This window comes from Elaeis guineensis, chromosome 4 (assembly GCF_000442705.2).
Source record: "Elaeis guineensis isolate ETL-2024a chromosome 4, EG11, whole genome shotgun sequence".
Classification (NCBI taxonomy): domain Eukaryota; kingdom Viridiplantae; phylum Streptophyta; class Magnoliopsida; order Arecales; family Arecaceae; genus Elaeis; species Elaeis guineensis.
In genome coordinates, this window is record NC_025996.2 from 20,593,648 (window position 1) to 20,615,631 (window position 21,984).

Sequence of the window (21,984 nt, forward strand, 5' to 3'; positions counted from 1 at the left end):
TCCATTGTTGCTTTGTGTAAACTCTTTCAAGTTTCAATATTGTAATTTTAATATCTCAGGGATCTCCACTCAGAAAATCTGCTAGTGTCGGTGATTGGCTGGTTAATTCTAAACCAATGGTATGCAAATTTATCTCTGCAAATCTGTCTCCTCATTACTTTTATTGTTCTTGTAACTTCCATGTGAAGCATACATGCAAGTTATTAGAAAGTGTAAAACAAGCTATATTTTCTTTCAAAGATCTTATCCATCTTTTGACATACACCCTGTTTCCATAGGAACATAACATTTTATAACTTTTTCATTGAATGCATTTGTATTCTGGTTGATGCCATGTTTACCAAATTTGTGTGTCTCAATCGTAAGCATCCTTTTTGTATCAGAACAGAACCCTGTTACAATTCAATTAAAATCTTTGCGCATTTTCTTGGGCTGTTTTAAAATCAGATTTAAAGTCATCTTCTATGGCATAAATATACCATCAAGGTTATAAAAGCCAGTGCCATTCCTAGGGCTGTCAGTGTCTGGCATGACATAGGCTGCGCTGACATGAGGCATGTCTTGGCATATAATGTGGCATGGCTAATTTGGTGTGAGGACAAGATTTTGCATTACTTTGTTCTTAATTCATGCAACTCTTACAGCTCCTCTGATACGTTCATTTGTCATTCTATCCTTCCTAGTTTTATTGTACATCCATCTTAACATTCTCATTGTTGTCACCCTTTTTATTTCCATGTAGTTTTTCTATTGCCCAGAACTCTACGCCATATAATATTGCGGGCTTTACTATTTTATAATTTTTTTTTTGTAAGTCTCTAAGATATTCACCTATCATATAATATGCCGGATGCACATCTCTACTTTATCCAGCCTGCTCTAATTCAGTTACATATATTTTTCTCTATCTGCCCATTATTTTTTATAACAGATCCTAAATAATGAAATCTATCACTCTATGATATCTATTGTCTATCAATCATAATTGGTGTTTCATCTTCATTTCCATTCTCATTAAATTTGCATTGCGTATATTCTGTCTTCATTCTACTAATTTTTGAATTTTTATCCGAAGCTTTCCTTCATAATTTCGATTTAGGATTTGATCTAGTTTTCTTTTCATCAATCAATACTATTGTCCGCAAATTACACTCATCATCATTAATATATAAATGGATATGAGCCTTGTGCTGATCCTTGATGTAGGCCCATTGTGATTGGAAAATGCTTGTTGTACTATAACAACTCTTAACAACTTGTTAATGCCTTAGCATGCATATTCTCAGTTATTTCGATATACAGTTTATGTATGCCCTTTTGAAAGCCCATCAATTCACTTTCCTTGGTACTATTTCATAAGCTTTCTTTTAAATAAAAACCATATGTAGACATTTTTATGTTTATCTATATTATTTGGTCAACTGTCTAAGTAAAAAGATAGCCTCCATTCTTGATCTTTCAAGCATAAAGCCAAATTGGTTATCTGAAACAGTTATTACTTTTCTTAATCTTTGTTCAATTATCCTTTTATAGAGTGACTTGTAAGCTTGATTCTTTGATCATTAGAAAAGCTTTATGCAGTGCTTTTATTTCATAGATAGATACTGCTATACTAGCTTTATACAGCACCTTTTTTTTTTTTTTTATAGATAGATATTGCTATACTTCTTCTTTAATCATTTGGCATTTTTTTGTTTTTGTAATTTCATTAAATAGGTTAGTGAGCCAATTTAATCCAATATTCCATAAATTTTCCAAATCTCAGTAAGTATTTCATTTGGTCCTAATGCCTTTCTTATTTGCATTTTTTTAGAGCCATCTCCACTTCATTTTTGTAAATTCTATGAATAAAACCTTGACTTCTTCATGATTGTACTTTTTAAAGATTCTTGAGCAGAATCCTCACTAACAATTTTTGAAAATAGCATCTCCATCTTTCTTTAATTCCTTTATCTTTTACTTATCTTGCTATTTTCACTTTTAAAACATTTAACTTGATTAGTATCTTTAGTTTTTTTATTTTCTTCTTTTTTCACCTCTAGCTTTATCTATTTTGTAAATTTCTTTCACTTTCTTTTGACCCCCATTTGTTATATAAATTAACATAGTTTACATATTTAGCCTTACTATCCTTTTTGCATCTTTCTTGGCTTTGTTATATTATATGAAATCCTCATTATCTTTTCTGTTTTGCCATTTTCTAAAGTAACTATATTTTTTTAATTGCCTCCCATATTTCATTATTCCGCCTATAAGTTTCTTTATGCATATACCTCTTTCCCTTTGCCTTTTCTAAAACATCTTTAGCTACCCTCTTTATATAGCTGGTTATTTGATACCACATTTTGTTCATTTTGGTCCTTAAATTCAAAATTTTCTCCTATAATAATTTATCCTTGAAGTTATAATATTTTTCCTTTTAAATTTTGCCATCTTGTCTTTGGATATCTATTAATTTATTTCTCTTTCTTCTTGCACTTAGTATCCACACGTCTAAAACTAGCAACCTATGCTGTATGGTTAAACTCTCTCATGAAATCGTCTTACAATCCTTACATGTTGATCTTTTTTTTTCTTAATAAAAAAGTAATCTATTTATGATAAATTTGATTTGCTTTGAAGGGTTATTAAGTGCTTATCTCTCTTCTTAAAATATGTATTTGCAATAGCTAAATCATATGCTGCAAATTCGAGGATTGAATCTCATACTAAATTTCTATCCCCAAAATCATCCCCTCTTGCACTCTCTCATTTCCTATATTATTCTTTCCTATATGCCCAGTTGGATCACCACCTATAGTTATCCTTTCTCCTTCAAGATCAATTTCTTCCCAACATTATTTCTTAACCCTATCCTCTAAGCCTATTTGTGGTTCATAAACACTAATTACGGCCCAGTTGGATCACCACCTATAGTTATCCTTTCTTCTTCAAGAATACTTTGCATCTATCAATTTCTTTCCAAAATTGTTTTTTAACCTTCTCTTCTAAGCCTACTTGTGGTGCATAAACACTAATTACGTTAATTATCTCTTGTCTAAAATTAATTTAATAGCTATTAATTGATCACGTTTACTGATATATATACAATTTTTTATGTTATTTCTTTATCTAATACTATTCCTACTCTGTTTTAATTATAATTCTTACATACATGGAATAGTTTATACCAAGAAATGCCGTACCGGGCCGAACCGCCCGGTACGGGGCGTGCCGAACCGTCCCGACGGAGAATCGAGACAGTTCCGGCATGCAAAACGGCACATGCCGGTGCCGGAAAAGAAAAAGAGAGAGAAATAGAGAGAGAGGGAGGAAGAAAAAGAGGGAGGAGAATCCACCGGAGGGGCCGCTGGAGGGCAGCCGTGGCCGTCGGGCTGCGGAAAGAGCTCCCACGGCTCCGTGCGGGGAACAGGGGTGATCCGCCCCTATTTCTCGGAGCTTTTTTTTTAAAAAAATCTTTTCAAAGTGAAGTCGGCATGAGTTTTGCCGGTTTCACTTAAAAAATCCATGCCGACTTCACTTTGAAAAGGCTTTTTTAAAAAAAAAGCCCCGAGAAACAGGAATGGATCGTCCCTGTTCCCCGCGCGGAGCCACGGGAGCCCTTTCCGCTGTCCGACGGCCATGGCGGCCCCTCCGACGGATTCTCCTTCCTCATTTTCTTCCTCCCTCTGTCTCTCTATTTCTTTCTCTCCTTTTCTTCCCCGGTTCGTCTGTGTTTTCCTTCGTCGGTTCGCCTCGGTTCGGATCGGAACGGAACGGAGGTGTTTTATATCGTACCGTCAGCCGGTCGATCCGGCCATCGGTATCGGTTCCGCCGACCTTGATTTATACCAAAGCTCGCAGATTCAGTATCGAAATCCATGCCAGCTAATCAATGGTATGGATTGGTATGGATCCGTATTGGATTGGACCGGTGCGAATCGACATAGACAAAGGAAGCGAATCGGGAGGAGGAAAAGAGAGAAATAGAGGGGGGAAAGAAAGAAAAGGAGGGAGAGGACGTCGTTGAACTGCCTTCGGCTAGCCACCATGGCCGCAGGATGGCGCACTCCACGCATGTGGCACCACAGGTATGAAATAGGGGTGATGTCTTTGTTTCACGATTTTTTTTAAAAAAAACTTAGAAAAATGTGAAATCGGCAATTGGTTTGTTGGCTTTATTTAAGTGAAGCTAACAAACCGATTGTCGGCTTCACTATTTACTACCATTTAAAAAAAAATGATGAAAGAACACGGGCTGTCACCCTTGTTTCGCGGTCGAGGCTCTATCTGTGTAGTTTTCACTACCTGATGGCCATGACTGTCGTTTAAAAAAAAAACATGATGAAAGAACATGGGCTATCACCCTTGTTCTGCAGTTGAGGCTCTGTCTGTGCAGTTTTCACTACCTGATGGCCACGACGGCCATCCAGCAAACTCCGACGGCCCCTCCGCTAGCTGCACCTCTCTCCTGTACATCTCTCTCCCCCTCTCTCCCTCTTTCTCGCTCGTTTAAAACTCCTATCGAGCGACAGTCGAGCTGCGGAGGCTTTTATGGCTTTTTGGTGGCCGCAGCGGGCCACCGCCGGCCTTCGACGGCGTCTGCTTTCTCTTCCTTTCCTCTTCTCTCTTTCTTTCTCTCTTTCTCTCTCCCTCTGGTATACCGCTTTTCCCGACTGAACCGTCTCGATTTTCACTAGTCCAGCTTGGTACGGGGTGTGTCAGTTTGGCTTGATATGGTATGGAATTCCTTGGTTTATACCGTTCCAATGTCCTTAGATTTACTCTCTCTCCGATGAGTTTCTTGATGCAAACAATATTCATTCTCCTACATTGTCATCTATCCACTTGTTCTCTTTGTATAGCTGGTTATTTGATACCACATTTTGTTCATTTTGGTCCTTAAATTTAAAATTTTCTCCTATAATAATTTATCTTTGAAGTTATAATATTTTTCCTTTTAAATTTTGCCATCTTGTCTTTGGATATCTATTAATTTATTTCTCTTTCTTCTTGCACTTAGTATCCACACGTCTAAAACTAGCAACCTATGCTGTATGGTTAAACTCTCTCATGAAATCGTCTTACAATCCTTACATGTTGATCTTTTTTTTTCTTAATAAAAAAGTAATCTATTTATGATAAATTTGATTTGCTTTGAAGGGTTATTAAGTGCTTATCTCTCTTCTTAAAATATGTATTTGCAATAGCTAAATCATATGCTGCAAATTCGAGGATTGAATCTCATACTAAATTTCTATCCCCAAAATCATCCCCTCTTGCACGCTCTCATTTCCTATATTATTCTTTCCTATATGCCCAGTTGGATCACCACCTATAGTTATCCTTTCTCCTTCAAGATCAATTTCTTCCCAACATTATTTCTTAACCCTATCCTCTAAGCCTATTTGTGGTTCATAAACACTAATTACGGCCCAGTTGGATCACCACCTATAGTTATCCTTTCTTCTTCAAGAATACTTTGCATCTATCAATTTCTTCTCAAAATTAATTTTTAACCTTCTCTTCTAAGCCTACTTGTGGTGCATAAACACTAATTAAGTTAATTATCTCTTGTCTAAAATTAATTTAATAGCTATTAATTGATCACGTTTACTAATATATATACAATTTTTTATGTTATTTCTTTATCTAATACTATTCCTACTCTGTTTTAATTATAATTCTTACATACATGGTGTTGGGTATAAAATACCCTCGATCGAAGTTCTTGGCGGAATTGACCCTCGCAAGTCTCTTTCGACTTTCGACTGCCGTTGGTGAACTCCCATCACTCCGTCCGGATTCCTACGGGAGCCGGGCTCCGTCCTCGACTCCAACGGCTGCAGACGTACTTCGTCTGGACTCCTACGGGAGCCGGACTCCGCCCACGACTTCGACCGCAAGTAGACTCCGCCCGGACTCCTACGGGAGCCGGGCTCCGTCCTCAACTTCAACTGCTAGTAAGCCTTGTCCGGACTCCTACGGGAGCCGGACTCGCCTTTGATTTTAATTGCAGGAAGACTCCGCCCAGATTCCTACGGGAGTCGGGCTCCGTCCTTGACTCCAACGACTGCAGACGGACTTCGTCCGGACTCCTACGGGAGCCGGACTCCGCCCACGACTTCGACCGCAAGTAGACTCCGTCCGGACTCCTACGGGAGCTGGGCTCCGTCCTCAACTTCAACTGCTAGTAAGCCTTGTCCGGACTCCTACGGGAGCCGGACTTCGCCTTTGATTTTAATTGCAGGAAGACTCCGCCCGGATTCCTACGGGAGCCGGGCTCTGTCCTCGACTCCAACGGCTGCAGACGGACTTCGTCCGGACTCCTACGGGAGCCGGACTCCGCCCACGACTTCGATCGCAAGTAGACTCCTTCCGGACTCCTACGGGAGCCGGGCTCCGTCTTCAACTTCAACTGCTAGTAAGCCTTGTCCGGACTCCTACGGGAGCCGGACTTCGCCTTTGATTTTAATTGCAGGAAGACTCCGCCCGGATCCCTACGGGAGCCGGGCTCCGTCCTCGACTCCAACGGCTGCAGACGGACTTCGTCCGGACTCCTACGGGAGCCGGACTCCGCCCACGACTTCGACCGCAAGTAGACTCCGCCCGGACTCCTACGGGAGTCGGGCTCCGTCCTCAACTTCAATTGCTAGTAAGCCTTGTCCGGACTCCTACGGGAGCCGGACTTCGCCTTTGATTTTAATTGCAGGAAGACTCCGCCCGGATCCCTACGGGAGCCGGGCTCCGTCCTCGACTCCAACGGCTGCAGACAGACTTCGTCCGGACTCCTACGGGAGCCGGACTCCGCCCACGACTTCGACCGCAAGTAGACTCCGCCCGGACTCCTACGGGAGCCGGGCTCCGTCCTCAACTTCAACTGCTAGTAAGCCTTGTCCGGACTCCTACGGGAGCCGGACTTCGCCTTTGATTTTAAGGAAGACTCCGTCCGGACTCCTACGGGAGCCGGACTCCGCCCACGACCCCAACTGCAAGTAGACTTCGTCCGGACTCCTACGGAAGCCAGACTCCGTCTTCTATTTCGACTGCGGGAAGACCTCGCCCAAACTCCTACGGGTACCGGACCTCGCTACCGACTCCAACCGAACTTCGGCCGACAAGTCTGGACCCCCTGGCGGGCCACAGTAACGGCCACAGCACTGCTCCACTCCCTGCGGCGGACCCTACGCAGCTCCATCACTCCCTGACAGGCCGTATTAACGGCCACGATTTTACTCCACTCCCTGCGGCGGATCCTGTGCGATTCCACCACTCCCTGACGAGTCACGACAGCGGACGCCGCTCCACTCCCTGTAACTGATTCCACGTGGTGAGCCACGGCGATAGCCACGATCCCACTTCACTACCCTCCGCAATAAATTCCTCCTGACTCTGGGCGGCCCACTACCAGACGGTTACAGGCGTCGCTATCAATTTGTTGCCCCCTCCGTCTATAAAAGGGGAACCCCAGATACGTTATTCTATAAGCTCTCGTCTTTACCTAAAAATTCTGTTAAAATTTTCGTTCGAGCACTCCATTCTTGTTGAGGTAGAGAACTGACTTGAGCGTCGGAGGGTCTTGCCGGAGCAACCCCACCTCCGGTTTAGACTTCTTTTGCAGGTCCCGGCGGCGACTGCAACTCCCTCGACCCCAGCTTCTCCGGCGCAAGCGGATTTTTGCACCAACAGGATTGGCGCTAGAGGAAGGGGTCTGTGTCTTCGCAGCATCCTTGTTCTTAAAGGAGCGCTCAACGGAGCCGCCTCCGGTCATCTTCTCCGGCACCCACTCCTCCTTTCTCCCACTGGATCCTCGCCTGATGCCTTCTCGCGAAGCATCCGCGCAGCTACCCACGGCCTTCGTAGCCATATCTCGGACCTCGGTCTCGCCTCTGGTTTCCCAGGCCTCGCGCCCTCTGGCTATGGTCGCCGGCATGGAGTGGCCGGGCGATCGGCCTCCGACGGATTCCGCCAACACCATCTCGGGAGGATCCCGGCAGAAAACGACCAACATACCGGCTGTATCCCCCAAGCGGCAAAAGACTGAAGAGCCCATAACCTTTACCGAAGAAGACACTCAGGGAGTCCAATTCTCTCATAACGACGCGGTCGTAGTTTCTTTGAATATAGCAAATTACGACGTCCGTCGCGTTCTCGTCGACAATGGAAGTTCGGCCGACATCTTGTTCTACGATGCCTTTTCAAGAATGTCCACCCTTGACAGCCATCTGAGGCCGATTAGCTCCCCTTTGGTAGGGTTTACCGACGACGCCGTTCCGATGGAAGGAATAATAACTTTGACCGTGGCCGCAGGTCAATACCCAAGACAATCCAGGGTCCTGGTGAATTTCTTGGTGGTGAAGGCGCCATCAGCCTACAATGCAATTCTCGGCCGACCTGGCCTCAACGCTCTTTGAGCCGTCGTATCGACCTACCATTTGAAGTTGAAGTTCCCCACCAACCAGGGGATCGGAGAGGTCCGGGGAGACCAAGTCCTAGCCAGACACTGCTACAATATAGCCTTGCAAAGAAGCGATCAATCCGACCCCTGTCCCGTCGATGGACTGGATGCTCGCGATGATCTCGCCGAAGAAAGGGGCGCCCCAATCGAAGATCTGGTACCAATCTCTTTGAATGACGGGAACGCGGAGCATGTAGCGATGATCGGCTCCAACCTAGGGGAGGAGGTGCGGACGCGTCTCATTGATTTTCTACGAAGGAATGCGGACGTTTTCGCTTGGGTTCCAGCAGACATGCCAGGGATTGATACGGAGGTCATGAAGCATCATCTGGCCGTCGATCCAAAGCATCGACCGACGAAAGAAAAAATCCGGAGTCACGCTCCGGAGAGGCAGAAGGCGATAGCCGAGGAAGTGGATAAGCTCCTTAAAGCCAGATTCATTAAGGAAGTCAATTATCCCGATTGGATTTCCAACGTTGTCCTAGTCAAAAAAGCAAACGGCAAGTGGAGGATGTGCATAGACTTCAAAAAGCTGAATAAGGCCTGTCCGAAGGACAGCTACCCCCTTCCCAGAATCGATCAACTGGTGGACGCGACCTCGGGCCATGAGCTCACCTTCATGGATGCGTTCTCCGGCTATAATCAAATTAGAATGGCGCCGGAAGACGAAGAAAAGACAGCCTTCATCACTAATCGTGGCCTTTACTGTTACAGGGTCATGCCTTTCGGCCTCAAGAATGCGGGCGCAACCTACCAACGGTTGATGAACAAAATCTTCAAGGAGCAGATCGGCCGCAACATGGAGGTCTACGTGGACGATATGCTCGTAAAAAGCAAGTCTTCCAGAGATCATGTCGCCGACCTCGAGGAGACCTTCGACGCTCTCCAGAAATATAGAATGAAGCTGAACCCAACTAAATGCGCTTTCGGAGTAACATCAGGAAAGTTCCTGGGCTTCATGATATCAGGGCGCGGGATCGAGGTCAATCCAGAGAAAATTTGCGCCATCCAGGAGATGGCCGCCCCAAAGTCGATAAAAGAAGTTCAGCACCTCACGGGGAGGATAGCGGCCCTTAATCGTTTCGTCGCAAGGTCGGTCGAACGGTGCTTGCCCTTCTTTCAAACCCTCAAGCAGCCGAAAAACTTCTGTTGGACCTCCGAGTGCCAACAGGCGTTCGAAGAATTGAGGAGCTACCTTGGCTCACCCCCGCTGTTAGCAAAGCCTGAGCCTGGGGAGGAGCTATTTTTATACCTGGCAGTCTCTCCTATGGCCCTCGCGGCCGTTCTTGTCAAAGAGGAAGCAAAAGTCCAGCGGCCAATCTACTACGTTAGCCGCGCGTTGAGGGACGCCGAGACCAGGTACACCAAATTAGAAAAACTGACTTACGCCTTATTGATTGCAGTCCGGAGGCTCCGATCCTACTTTCAAGGGCATACCGTGACGCTACTCACCAATCAACCAATCAAGGCGGTTTTGCACCAGGTGGACACCTCCGGGAGGATGGCAAAATGGGCGATCGAGCTCACGGAATTCGACATTAACTATCGATCCAGGCCAGCGGTGAAGGCCCAAATACTGGCAGATTTCATAGTAGAGTGTACCATCCCAGAGGAAGCTGAACCTGAACAAAGCAAAGTTGACGACCTGAAGTCCCAACCGAACTCCCCCGAAGAAGAGGCCGATCCCTCTGATCGCTTTTGGGCCCCCTATGTGGACGGATCTTCCAACATGTCGGGCGCAGGTGCAGGCCTGATCTTGGTCAGTCCGGAGGGAGTCATCGCGGAATACGCTCTGCGTTTTGAGTTCCCCGCAACAAACAATGGAGCGGAATACGAAGCTCTGATCGCAGGACTAAGGATCGCCAAAGAGCTGGGAATAGGTCAGCTCCGGGTGCACAGCGACTCTCAACTAGTGGTGGGACAAGTCAGTGGGAGTTACGAAGCGCGGGAGGACAATATGGCCAAATACCTTGAGAAGGTAAAGGAGCTCACTCCCGCCTTTAGCAGCTTCAACATTAGACAGATTCCAAGGTTGGAAAATACCAGGGCTGACCTTCTCTCCAAGCTGGCGACGTCGGCTTCGGCCGAATTGCCCCAAGGCGTTCTCTTTGAAGTTCTAAAGCACCCGAGTACAGAAGAATCACGGCGCGTGATGGAGATTGACCACGAGCCCAGCTGGGTCGATCCACTGATAATCTATCTCAGAGATGGAGTTCTCCCCCAGGATGCGAAAGAAGCTCGGAAGCTCCGAAATCAGGCCTCCCGATATATTTTTTATGAGGGCAAGTTGTACAAGAGATCATACTCCTTGCCCCTCTTAAAATGTCTCTGGCCCTCGGAAGCTGACTACGCCTTGTGGGAAGTACATGAAGGAATTTGCGGAAACCATTTGGGAGCTAGATCTTTATCCCACAAGTTGCTCCGCCAGGGATATTACTGGCCAACAATGCATCATGATTCGATTGAATATGTCAAAAAGTGTGATCGATGCCAGAGATACGCCAACGTCCAGAGACAGCCCGCCACCGAGCTCATACCCTTGAGTGCCCCATGGCCTTTTGCACAATGGGGGATGGACATTCTCGGCCCCTTTCCTCTGGCGTCTGGGCAAAGAAAGTTCCTCCTTGTAGCGATCGACTACTTCACCAAATGGGTTGAAGCCGAACCACTAGCGAAAATCACAGAAGCAAAAGTGCAAGATTTCGTCTGGAAGTCGATCGTGTGTAGGTTCGGTCTGCCTAGAACCCTAATCACTGATAATGGACGGCAATTCGCGGGAGCAAAATTCGCCGAATTCTGTGAAGATCTGAACATCTCCCACAACTTCACATCAGTAGTCTATCCCCAGGCGAATGGCGAAGCTGAGGTGACTAATCGAATCCTTTTGCAGGGGATTAAGACAAAGCTCGAAAAAGCGAAGGGAACTTGGGCGGACGAACTTTATCACGTGTTGTGGGCATATCGAACTATCCAGAGGCTACCTACGGGGGAGACCCCCTTTGCTTTAGCCTTCGGTACGAAAGCCGTCATCCCAATCGAGCTTAAACTCTCGTCGGCACGAGTCGTGGCATTCGACGAACATCAAAATTCACAAAGTCTTAGAGCCAATCTCGACCTGCTGGAAGAAAGACGGGAGATAGCTCAGGTTCGAATGGCAGCCTACAGACAGAAAGTCGCTCGATATTACAACACCCGGGTCAAGAACAAAACTTTTAGAGCAGGAGATCTAGTGCTTCGACGAGCCGCTGTCTCGCAACCTCAGGATCGGGGGAAACTCGCCCCAAACTGGGAATGACCGTATGAAGTCAAAGTAGTCCGGCCCGGAGCTTATTATCTTAAGGAACTCGGAGGAGCCGACCTCCCGCGACCATGGAGCTCGAAAAACTTACGGATGTACTACCAATAACTTCATTTTAATCGAAAGTTGCATACCTGTATGTCTTTGGACAATTCAAACAAACTGTATCAGAAACTAAAGGGAAACCTCGTCCCGACAAAGTCGAAGGCCCGGTTCCATTTAGACCGGATGGGGGGAGAGGTCCTGCAACGCCCATATGCGCCCCCACAGTTCTGTTAGGGACAGGAGGAAAACCTCGCCCTAACTTGAGCAAAGTCGAAGGTCCGGTTCTATTTAGATCGGATGGGGGGAGAGGCCCTGCAACGCCCATATGCGCCTCCACAGCCCTGTTAGGGACAGGAGGAAAACCTCGCCCTAACTTGAGCAAAGTCGAAGGCCCGGTTCCATTTAGACTGGATGAGGGGAGAGGCCCTGCAACGCCCATATGCGCCCCCACAGCCCTGTTAGGGACATGAGGAAAACCTCGCCCTAACTTGAGCAAAGTCGAAGGCCCGATTTCATTTAGATCGGATGGGGGGAGAGGCCCTGCAACGCCCACATGCGCCCCCACAGCCCTGTTAGGGACAGGAGGAAAACCTCGTCCTAACTTGAGCAAAGTCGAAGGCCCGATTCCATTTAGACCGGATGGGGGGAGAGGCCCTGCAACGCCCATATGCGCCCCCACAGCCCTGTTAGGGACATGAGGAAAACCTCGTCCTAACTTGAGCAAATCGAAGGCCCGGTTCCATTTAGACCGGATGGGGGGAGAGGCCCTGCAACGCCCACATGCACCCCCACAGCCCTGTTAGGAATAGGAGGAAAACCTCGCCCTAACTTGGGCAAAGTCGAAGGCCCGGTTCCATTTAGACCGGATGGGGGGAGAGGCCCTGCAACGCCCACATGCGCCCCCACAGTCCTGTTAGGGACAGGAGGAAAACCTCGCCCTAACTTAAGCAAAGTCGAAGGTCCGGTTCCATTTAGACCGGATGGGGGGAGAGGCCCTGCAACGCCCACATGCGCCCCCACAGTCCTGCTAAGGACGGGAGAAAAACCTCGCCCTAGCTTGAGCAAAATCGAAGGCCCGGACTCCTACGGGAGCCGGGCTCCGTCCGCGACTTCTACCGCAAGGAGGACTCCGTCCGGACTCCCACGGGAGCCGGGCTCCGTCACCAACTTCAATCGATGGTAAGTTCCGCCCGGACTCTTACGAGAGCCGGGCTCCGTCGCCAACTTCGACTAATGATAAACCCCGTCCAGACTCCTACGGGAGCCGGACTTTGCACCTTTAATTGCAGGAAGATGCCGCCCAGACTCCTACGGGAGCCGGGCTCCGTCCGCAACTCCAATCACAGGGAGGACTCCACTCCGCCCAGACCCCTACGGGAGCCGGGCTCCGTTACCAACTTCAACGGCTGGTAATTTTCGTCCGGACTCCCACGGGAGCCGAACTTCGCCCCGACTTCGCCTACGGAAACTGAACTCCCGTAGCCTCGCTGAGAGTGGAGGAAAAATTCTATGCAAAAAAGAAAAAGGAAGGCGATGGGCCACATCAGCGACGATTGGAAAACAAACAGCGTCCAAGGTGCGGAGAACCCTGTCGCGGCAAGGATTGGGGCCCTCATCAGGAATCCCAGCTTTCAAGAAAGCTTTCTACGCAAATCCAAGGTAGGACAACTTCCTCGGGGTGACAGAAGCTCAGACCTCCGAGCTCAAGCCCTGAGGGGGACACCAAGCCCGAATGGCCCCTAGGCGAGTTTGCGGCCACTGGCGGAAAGGATGGGTCGATATGATGGCAATCGAGTATCTTCGAGCGACGCAAAAACCGAAAAGGAGCTCGGCAAACGACAATTCAACACGAATAAAAGAGCCATCGATGACCTAAGGACGACGTCAAAAAAAAAAAAAAAAAAGAAGAAAAGGGGAGAAGAAAGAAGAAGAAAAGATGAGAAAGAGAAGGAAGTTCGGCAGACAACAATTCACGAGGTAACAAAATCTCCTTCTCATTTTTCAACTAACAAGATGTACGTTACAAGACCTGGAGGGCCAGAAAAGAATACATTATTACAAGGCTCGAAACACGGCTTGGAAAGGATACATCGGAGGTCGCTTCAAGCTGCAAACTTCTCTTCCTGTTCCTGTCCTTCTCAGCTGCATTTTCCAGCGCGTGTGGCAGACCTATCGGCTCTCGCCCCGCCTTGTTTCGCTCCACCTCCGAAATCCCAACCCCAGGGGGGAAAGGATGGGATAGATTCCAGGGGGCAGTCAGGGCAACGGCAGCGGCGACGAAGACCTGTTTCAAGAAGAACCGAAGTCACCCCGGAGGCAGCGGCGGCCCAGAGATATGCGCTATCACCAAACGCTCCGCGACAACCACCATCCAAAGTGTTCCGGCAAGGTCGGCATGCGTTACTTCCACCGTCCCCGCAACAAGTTTTACTGCCCCATCGTCGACGCCGACCGCTTTTGGTCCCTCGGCCCCGACGACATCAAGGATCCCGCCACAGCTTGCGACGACGGCTCTGCCCTCCTGACCGGTGTCACCCCCGTCTTGCTACTCCGAAATTCTCAGGCAGAACGCCTTTACCGGCGGTCCCCGTCATTAAATCCCTGTTGTTGAAGGAATTCTTCCTCAAACCCCCTTTGAAGCGACGGGGACCTTCAGCGGCCGCTCGATGACCGGAGAACTCGCAGACCGCTGTTCTCCTTCTTGCCTTCCTCCAAGCCCTTGGCATCCTCTTGAGGATGGCCTCTGGGGTGGAGGACCTGGCGGGGAAGCTCCTTAAAGAGGAATCGGGGGGCTGAGGATGGCAGAGAGACGGCAAAGATCGGCGCGGAGGACGCTCAGAGTTGGCAAAGGCACCGAGGGAGTGGCTGAGTAGCTAGGCTCTCAGACGAAAGAAAGGTGCCGTCTTTTAGGCGGAGTAAAGCCCCGAAGGAAGGGTAGGGGGTTTAAATAGGCAGCAGATCTTAGCGCAATTATGGTGGCGGGTATCCCTAGACCAACCGGTGCTTCCCACGTGTCCCGCGTGTCCCACTCGCCGCTATCGAGGATTGACTGTTCGCAAATTTCCACGGTGCGATGCTTGGGATCGCATCTCGGTGGGAGTTCCGAAAAGACTCTTCGGATCACCCTAATCGGAAAAAGGGCTCTGGCATGCACGCATTAAATGCCGATATATCCGAGGGCGGTTGCGTCGGGACGTCAGGGAGGGAACTTCGGCTGCGACAACCTCTCTGAACTTGTTTCATTCGAAATTCAAACTCGGAAGTAGGGGGACTGGTGTTGGGTATAAAATACCCTCGACTGAAGTTCTTGGCGGAATTGACCCTCGCAAGTCTCTTCCGATTTTCGACTGCCGTTGGTGAACTCCCATCACTCCGCCCGGATTCCTACGGGAGCCGGGCTCCGTCCTCGACTCCAACGGCTGCAGACGGACTTCGTCCGGACTCCTATGGGAGCCGGACTCCGCCCACGACTTCGACCGCAAGTAGACTCCGCCCGGACTCCGAGAGCCGGGCTCCGTCCTCAACTTCAACTGCTAGTAAGCCTTGTCCGGACTCTTACGGGAGTCGGACTTCGCCTTTGATTTTAATTGCAAGAAGACTTCGCCCGGATTCCTACGGGAGCCGGGCTCCGTCCTCGACTCCAACGGCTGCAGACGGACTTCGTCCGGACTCCTACGGGAGCCGGACTCCGCCCACGACTTCGACCGCAAGTAGACTCCACTCGGACTCCTACGGGAGCCGGGCTTCGTCCTCAACTTCAACTGCTAGTAAGCCTTGTCCGGACTCCTACGGGAGTCGGACTTCGCCTTTGATTTTAATTGCAGGAAGACTCCGTCCGGATTCCTACGGGAGCCGGGCTTCGTCCTCGACTCCAACGGCTGCAGACGGACTTCGTCCGGACTCCTACGGGAGTCGGACTCCGCCCACGACTTCGACCGCAAGTAGACTCCGCCCGAACTCCTACGGGAGCCGGGCTCCGTCCTCAACTTCAACTGCTAGTAAGTCTTGTCCGGACTCCTACGGGAGCTGGACTTCGCCTTTGATTTTAATTGCAGGAAGACTCCGCCCGGATCCCTACGGGAGCCGGGCTCCGTCCTCGACTCCAACGGCTGCAGACGGACTTCGTTCGGACTCCTACGGGAGCCGGACTCTGCCCACGACTTCGACCGCAAGTAGACTCCGTCCGGACTCCTACGGAAGTCGGGCTCCGTCCTCAACTTCAACTGCTAGTAAGCCTTGTCCGGACTCCTACGGGAGCCGGACTTCGCCTTTGATTTTAATTGCAGGAAGACTCCGTCCGGATCCCTACGGGAGCCGGGCTTCGTCCTCGACTCCAACGGCTGCAGACAGACTTCGTCCGGACTCCTACGGGAGCCGGACTCCGCCCACGACTTCGACCGCAAGTAGACTCCGTCCGGACTCCTACGGGAGACGGGCTCCGTCCTCAACTTCAACTGCTAGTAAGCCTTGTCCGGACTCCTACGGGAGCCGGACTTCGCCTTTGATTTTAAGGAAGACTCCGTCCGGACTCCTACGGGAGCCGGACTCCGCCCATGACCCCAACTGCAAGTAGACTTCGTCCGGACTCCTACGGAAGTCAGACTCCGTCTTCTATTCCGACTGCGGGAAGACCTCGCCCAAACTCCTACGGGTACCGGACCTCGCTACCGACTCCAACCGAACTTCGGCCGACAAGTCTGGACCCCCTGGCGGGCCACAGTAACGGCCACAACACTGCTCTACTCCCTGCGGCGGACCCTACGCAGCTCCATCACTCCCTGACAGGCCGTATTAACGGCCACGATTTTACTCCACTCCCTGCGGCGGATCCTGTGCGATTCCACCACTCCCTGACGAGTCACGACAGCGGACGCCGCTCCACTCCCCGTAACTGATTCCACGTGGCGAGCCACGGCGATAGCCACGATCCCACTCCACTACCCTCCGCAATAAATTCCTCCTGACTCTGGGCGGCCCACTACCAGACGGTTACAGGCGTCGCTATCAATTTGTTGCCCCCTCCGTCTATAAAAGGGGAACCCCAGATACATTATTCTATAAGCTCTCATCTTTACCTAAAAACTCTGCTAAAATTTCCGTTCGAGCACTCCATTCTTGTTGAGGCAGAGAACTGACTTGAGCGTCGGAGGGTCTTGCCGGAGCAACCCCACCTCCGGTTTAGACTTCTTTTGCAGGTCCCGACGGCGACTGCAACTCCCTCGACCCCAGCTTCTCCAGCGCAAGCGGATTTTTGCACCAACACATGGAATATTTTATACCAAGAAATGCCGTATCGGGCCGAACCGCCCGGTACGGGGCATGCCGAACCATCTCGATGGAGAATCGAGACAGTTCCGGCATGCAAAACGGCATATGCCGGTGTCGGAAAAGAAAAAGAGAGATAAAACGAGAGAGGGAGGAAGAAAAAGAGGGAGGAGAATCCACCGGAGGGGCCGCTGGAGGGCAGCCGTGGCCGTCGGGCTGCGGAAAGGGCTCCCACGGCTCCGTGCGGGGAACAGGGGTGATCCGCCCCTATTTTTCGAAGCTTTTTTAAAAAAAAATCTTTTCAAAGTGAAGTCGGCATGAGTTTTGCCAGTTTCACTTAAAAAATCCATGCCGACTTCACTTTGAAAAGGCTTTTTTAAAAAAAAGCCCCGAGAAACAGGGATGGATCGCCCCTGTTCCCCGCGCGGAGCCACGGGAGCCCTTTCCGCCGTCCGACGGCCATGGCGGCCCCTCCGACGGATTCTCCTTCCTCATTTTCTTCCTCCCTCTGTCTCTCTATTTCTTTCTTTCTCTCTTTTTCTTCCCCGGTTCGTCCGTGTTTTCCTTCGTCAGTTCGCCTCGGTTCGGAACGGAACGGAGGTGTTTCATATCGTACCGTCAGCCGGTCGATCCGGCCATCGATATCGGTTCCGCCGACCTTGATTTATACCAAAGCTCGCAGATTCAGTATCGAAATCCATGCCAGCTAATCAGTGGTATGGATTGGTATGGATCCGTATTGGATTGGACCGGTGCGAATCGACATAGACAAAGGAAGCGAATCGAGAGGAGGAAAAGAGAAAAATAAAGGGGGGAAAGAAAGAAAAGGAGGGAGAGGACGTCGTTGGACAGCCTTCGGCTAGCCACCATGGCCGCAGGATGGCGCACTCCACGCATGTGGCGCCATAGGTGTGAAATAGGGGTGATGTCTCTGTTTCACGATTTTTTTTTAAAAAAACTCAGAAAAATGTGAAATCGGCAATTGGTTTGTTGGCTTTATTTAAGTGAAGCTAACAAACCGATTGTCGGCTTCACTATTTACTACCATTTAAAAAAAAACGATGAAAGAACACGGGCTGTCACCCTTGTTTCGGGGTCGAGGCTCTGTCTGTGTAGTTTTCACTACCTGATGGCCATGACTGTCGTTTAAAAAAAAAACATGATGAAAGAACATGGGCTATCACCCTTGTTCTGCTGTTGAGGCTCTGTCTGTGCAGTTTTCACTACCTGATGGCCCCGACGGCCATCCAGCAAACTCCGACGGCCCCTCCGCTAGCTACACCTCTCTCCTGTACATCTCTCTCCCCCTCTCTCCCTCTTTCTCGCTCGTTTAAAACTCCTATCGAGCGACAGTCGAGCTGCGGAGGCTTTTATGGCTTTTTGGCGGCCGCAGCGGACCACCGCCGGCCTTCGACGGCATCTGCTTTCTCTTCCTTTCCTCTTCTCTCTTTCTTTCTCTCTTTCCCTCTCCCTCTGGTATACCGCTTTTCCCGACTGAACCGTCTCGATTTTCACTAGTCCAGCTTGGTATGGGGTGTGTCAGTTTGGCTTGATATGGTATGGAATTCCTTGGTTTATACCGTTCCAATCTCCTTAGATTTACTCTCTCTCCGATGAGTTTCTTGATGCAAACAATATTCATTCTCCTACATTGTCATCTATCCACTTGTTCTCTATTTTTTCCATTTAAAATTCTGATCTTTCAAGGAGTGAATTTTAGTTTTCTTCTTTTTTCTAGTTACATTCTTTGCATGTTGTAATTTCTATTTTCTTCTTACCACTCTATCTAGCCATCATTGTACTAGGTTATTACTAGCAAGGATTCAATTCCCAGCGGGATATTTCGTGGGACATCGGAATAGAGTGCCAAGTGTCGGGACAAGACCTTAGCATCTTGATCAGGACGTTTTGGGGCATCCTCTGTCCTAAGTGTCGAAACAGAGTGGGACGGCGGTGCGTGCCGTTTCATAAGAAAATCAGGACAACTTCGTCCCATGGAGTTTAAAACCTTGATTACTAGAATAGAGGACTCCCTATTCTTGAATAACCCTTGCTTGTTTTCACCACAACTGGGTTATATTGTAGCACGTTGCTTACCCTTGCTTATTTGTCACCATAATTGGATTACACTATAGCACATTGCTTACGAGCAACGATCTAGCCAACCCTTGCCTACTTCTCACTACAGTCAGCTTAGGTTATGGCATGTAGCGTAGAATGTGGACACTCTAGTATTGAACATGTGAATCAAATTTGAATCTATTTCAAGATTTTTGACATTTTTGCGGCCAGCGATCAATTTAATGTCAACTGTCCACATTTCTCATGTGATCTTGGGACTGGCAATGATGGTGCTAAGCTAGAATATGAGAAGAAGAGGAAAAGAGAGAGAGAGAGAGAGGAACAAAAGGAAGGGTTCAAACACCATACCTTACAGCTCGGTATTGAGTGGTACTGACAGGCATTGGTTGGACACCAGTTAGTATTGCTTGGTGCCTAGCGGTTCGACTTGGTATAATATGCCTTCAGGGGTGCTGGTTGGGTGTCTTCTTGGTACACATGCAGGTGCTGGCACAGATCAGCATGGCCTGCACCTCAATTCTTGTCTACAGTTTTTTGTGTAGAGTTGTAGGTTACCTCATTTGTGGAGTTGCCTACTGTAAATGCCACTGATTTTTTCTTGTCAATAAGTTTGGGATTGAACTAGGCTCATACCTGATCCTATGATATAATAAAGAAATATAATTAAAGTTCTAAGATACCTCTGACCAAGAAAACAAGCTCCACATCTAGTACCTCTATATTCTAGAAACTTTCAGGAGATCCTCCATCCTATCTTGAACTGATAGAAGCTGTTTTTCATATCTGAAGTCTGAGAATTGATTTCATCGCATAGACAACTCAGAGTGGATGTTGGTTCTTTCAGTATATGGAAAGAATGTAGCCATACATAGATCTCCTTCTTCAAGTGTTGCTTCCTGTTGTCAGGTTCTTACATGAAAAGATCTGATTTCTAAATACCTGCTTGGTTGTGATCCTTATTCCTCTCTTTCATGTTTTTAGTTTTGAGTGGAAAATTGCCTAGGACTGCTTGCTGACTGATTGTGCTTTGCACAAAGACAGGGTGTTCTACAGTACAAATTTTGCCTAAGTTATCTCTTGTTTTCTAACAGTGTAATCTGATTTCACATTGAACTTGCAAATAGTAATCAGGGTCCAACCTTCTAAGTTTTTGCAGGTATTTCCATTGGATTGATTTCCAGACAACTTTTTGGCTTCACTTCATATGTTATTTTTTGTGAAGTTCCATTCACCATAATATGCTGTCATGATGAGTTGTAAATTTCATTTGAAATCTTCCACTTAGTGTAGTATTTGCTGCAGGTGCCAAAATTATTTGACAAGATAATTAGCTATGCAACCTCTATAATGTACAGTATACGTATAAGTAATGTAATTCCAGATTCTCACTGGTTTTAGCATGCAACTCTAATCCACAAAAGTTGGTCTGCTTGGCTTTTTTAAAGAACTTGCATGTAGGATATTTTGATTTAAGCCATAATAGCCAGGAAAATGAACTTCCACATGCCATGAACTATCTGAATCTTGACTTCCTGAGTTTAGATTAGTAAATGTGATCCAAGATGGCAGTATATGCCCTAAGGATTTATTGTATGATTCATTCAACAGACTTGATTTGATTTTATATGTCCCATATCGCATCAGAAGAACTGAAATATTCTACTTCATTTCATTTTCATTTGACAACAGTGTGAAACATGGTAATATTTGTTGTAGCCAAGTATTTGACTTGAAAGGCCTACATATGGCTGGCTAGATGGCTTTGTTACTAAAATCGGACTACTTTCGACTCCAGTGTTGATGAGGTCCATCCAAGGCATCAGCCGAAGTTGAACATCATAATATTGATTGTGGCTGGAATTGACTTGAAAGGGCCTGCTTATAACTATGTTGGCAGTTCAGTCATAAATGTTGGACTATTTTCAACTTTAACATCAATGAGGTCCATCTAAGACACTAGCTGAAGTTGAATATCATGATATCTCACTGTAGCTGTGGTTGACAGTTGTTTTTGAAGGCCCATTTGCAGCTGACTTGACGACTTTATCATATACATTGGACTATTTTAAACTCATTTCAATGTTAGTGAGATTCATGTAAGCATCAGCTTATGTTAAGGATAACCTAAAAAGATATATTACGATTCCTACATACTTATCTTTCCTCTGTTTCCTGGCCTGAAACCTAAAATCTGAATTTTTTTTCAAGGATAAAACTCAAGAAGTTTTTAGTGCATACCATTGTTTGTTTCTTCTCCTAGCTTAGGGGCAATGAAGTTTCAGGAATCCTTAAATACACAGGAAAAATAATGCTGAATTCTTTGCTGTTTTACATTTTAAGCTATTATGCTGAACTAATCTGTTCAGTATTGCTGCTTTAGCACATTTATCATGCAGCTGTGGTTCAGATATTTTTTTTCCAAATATCTGTGGTTTAATCATAGGCAATATTCTTTAGAACACTTTCTCTCTCCCCCCCCTCCCCCTGTGTCTCTCTGTGTTTGTGTCTGTGCATGCCATGTGATTTAAGGTATTAATGTTCCTTCTGTTGTTATAACAGCCTGTCAATCAACAGCCCAAGGAAGTCAGCAACAGTTTAATACCTGCATCTATTCTTATGCCTCACCTTCAGAATCTTGTTCAGCAGACTTCATTTCAACAAGTAAATCAGGATGATTTCTTTGAACTTTACTGATTCAAATTTGAATATTTGCTTGAAATCACTATTCTATCATGGAATGGTCATGGTGCTTATACTTTGTTTGTTGAATTTCAGGATCTCATCATGAATCTCTTAAATAGCTTGCAACAGAACGATGCAGTTGATGGTGAGTAAAAGATTTTCCTACTATAATATT

The 21,984-nt window shown here is 47.6% G+C and overlaps 1 protein-coding gene across 4 annotated transcripts in view; it reads left to right on the top strand.

The window, feature by feature from the left end:
- The window catches only part of LOC105043472 (uncharacterized), a 50,485-nt gene that overhangs the window by 23,773 nt on the left and 4,728 nt on the right, over positions 1–21,984 (top strand). For all 4 annotated transcript variants that reach the window (XM_010921032.3, XM_010921033.3, XM_010921031.4 and 1 more), the window contains 3 exons: positions 60–119; positions 21,687–21,788; positions 21,903–21,954. In XM_010921032.3, the coding sequence (XP_010919334.1) occupies positions 60–119; positions 21,687–21,788; positions 21,903–21,954 (214 nt within the window). The remainder of the gene's footprint in view (positions 1–59; positions 120–21,686; positions 21,789–21,902; positions 21,955–21,984) is intronic.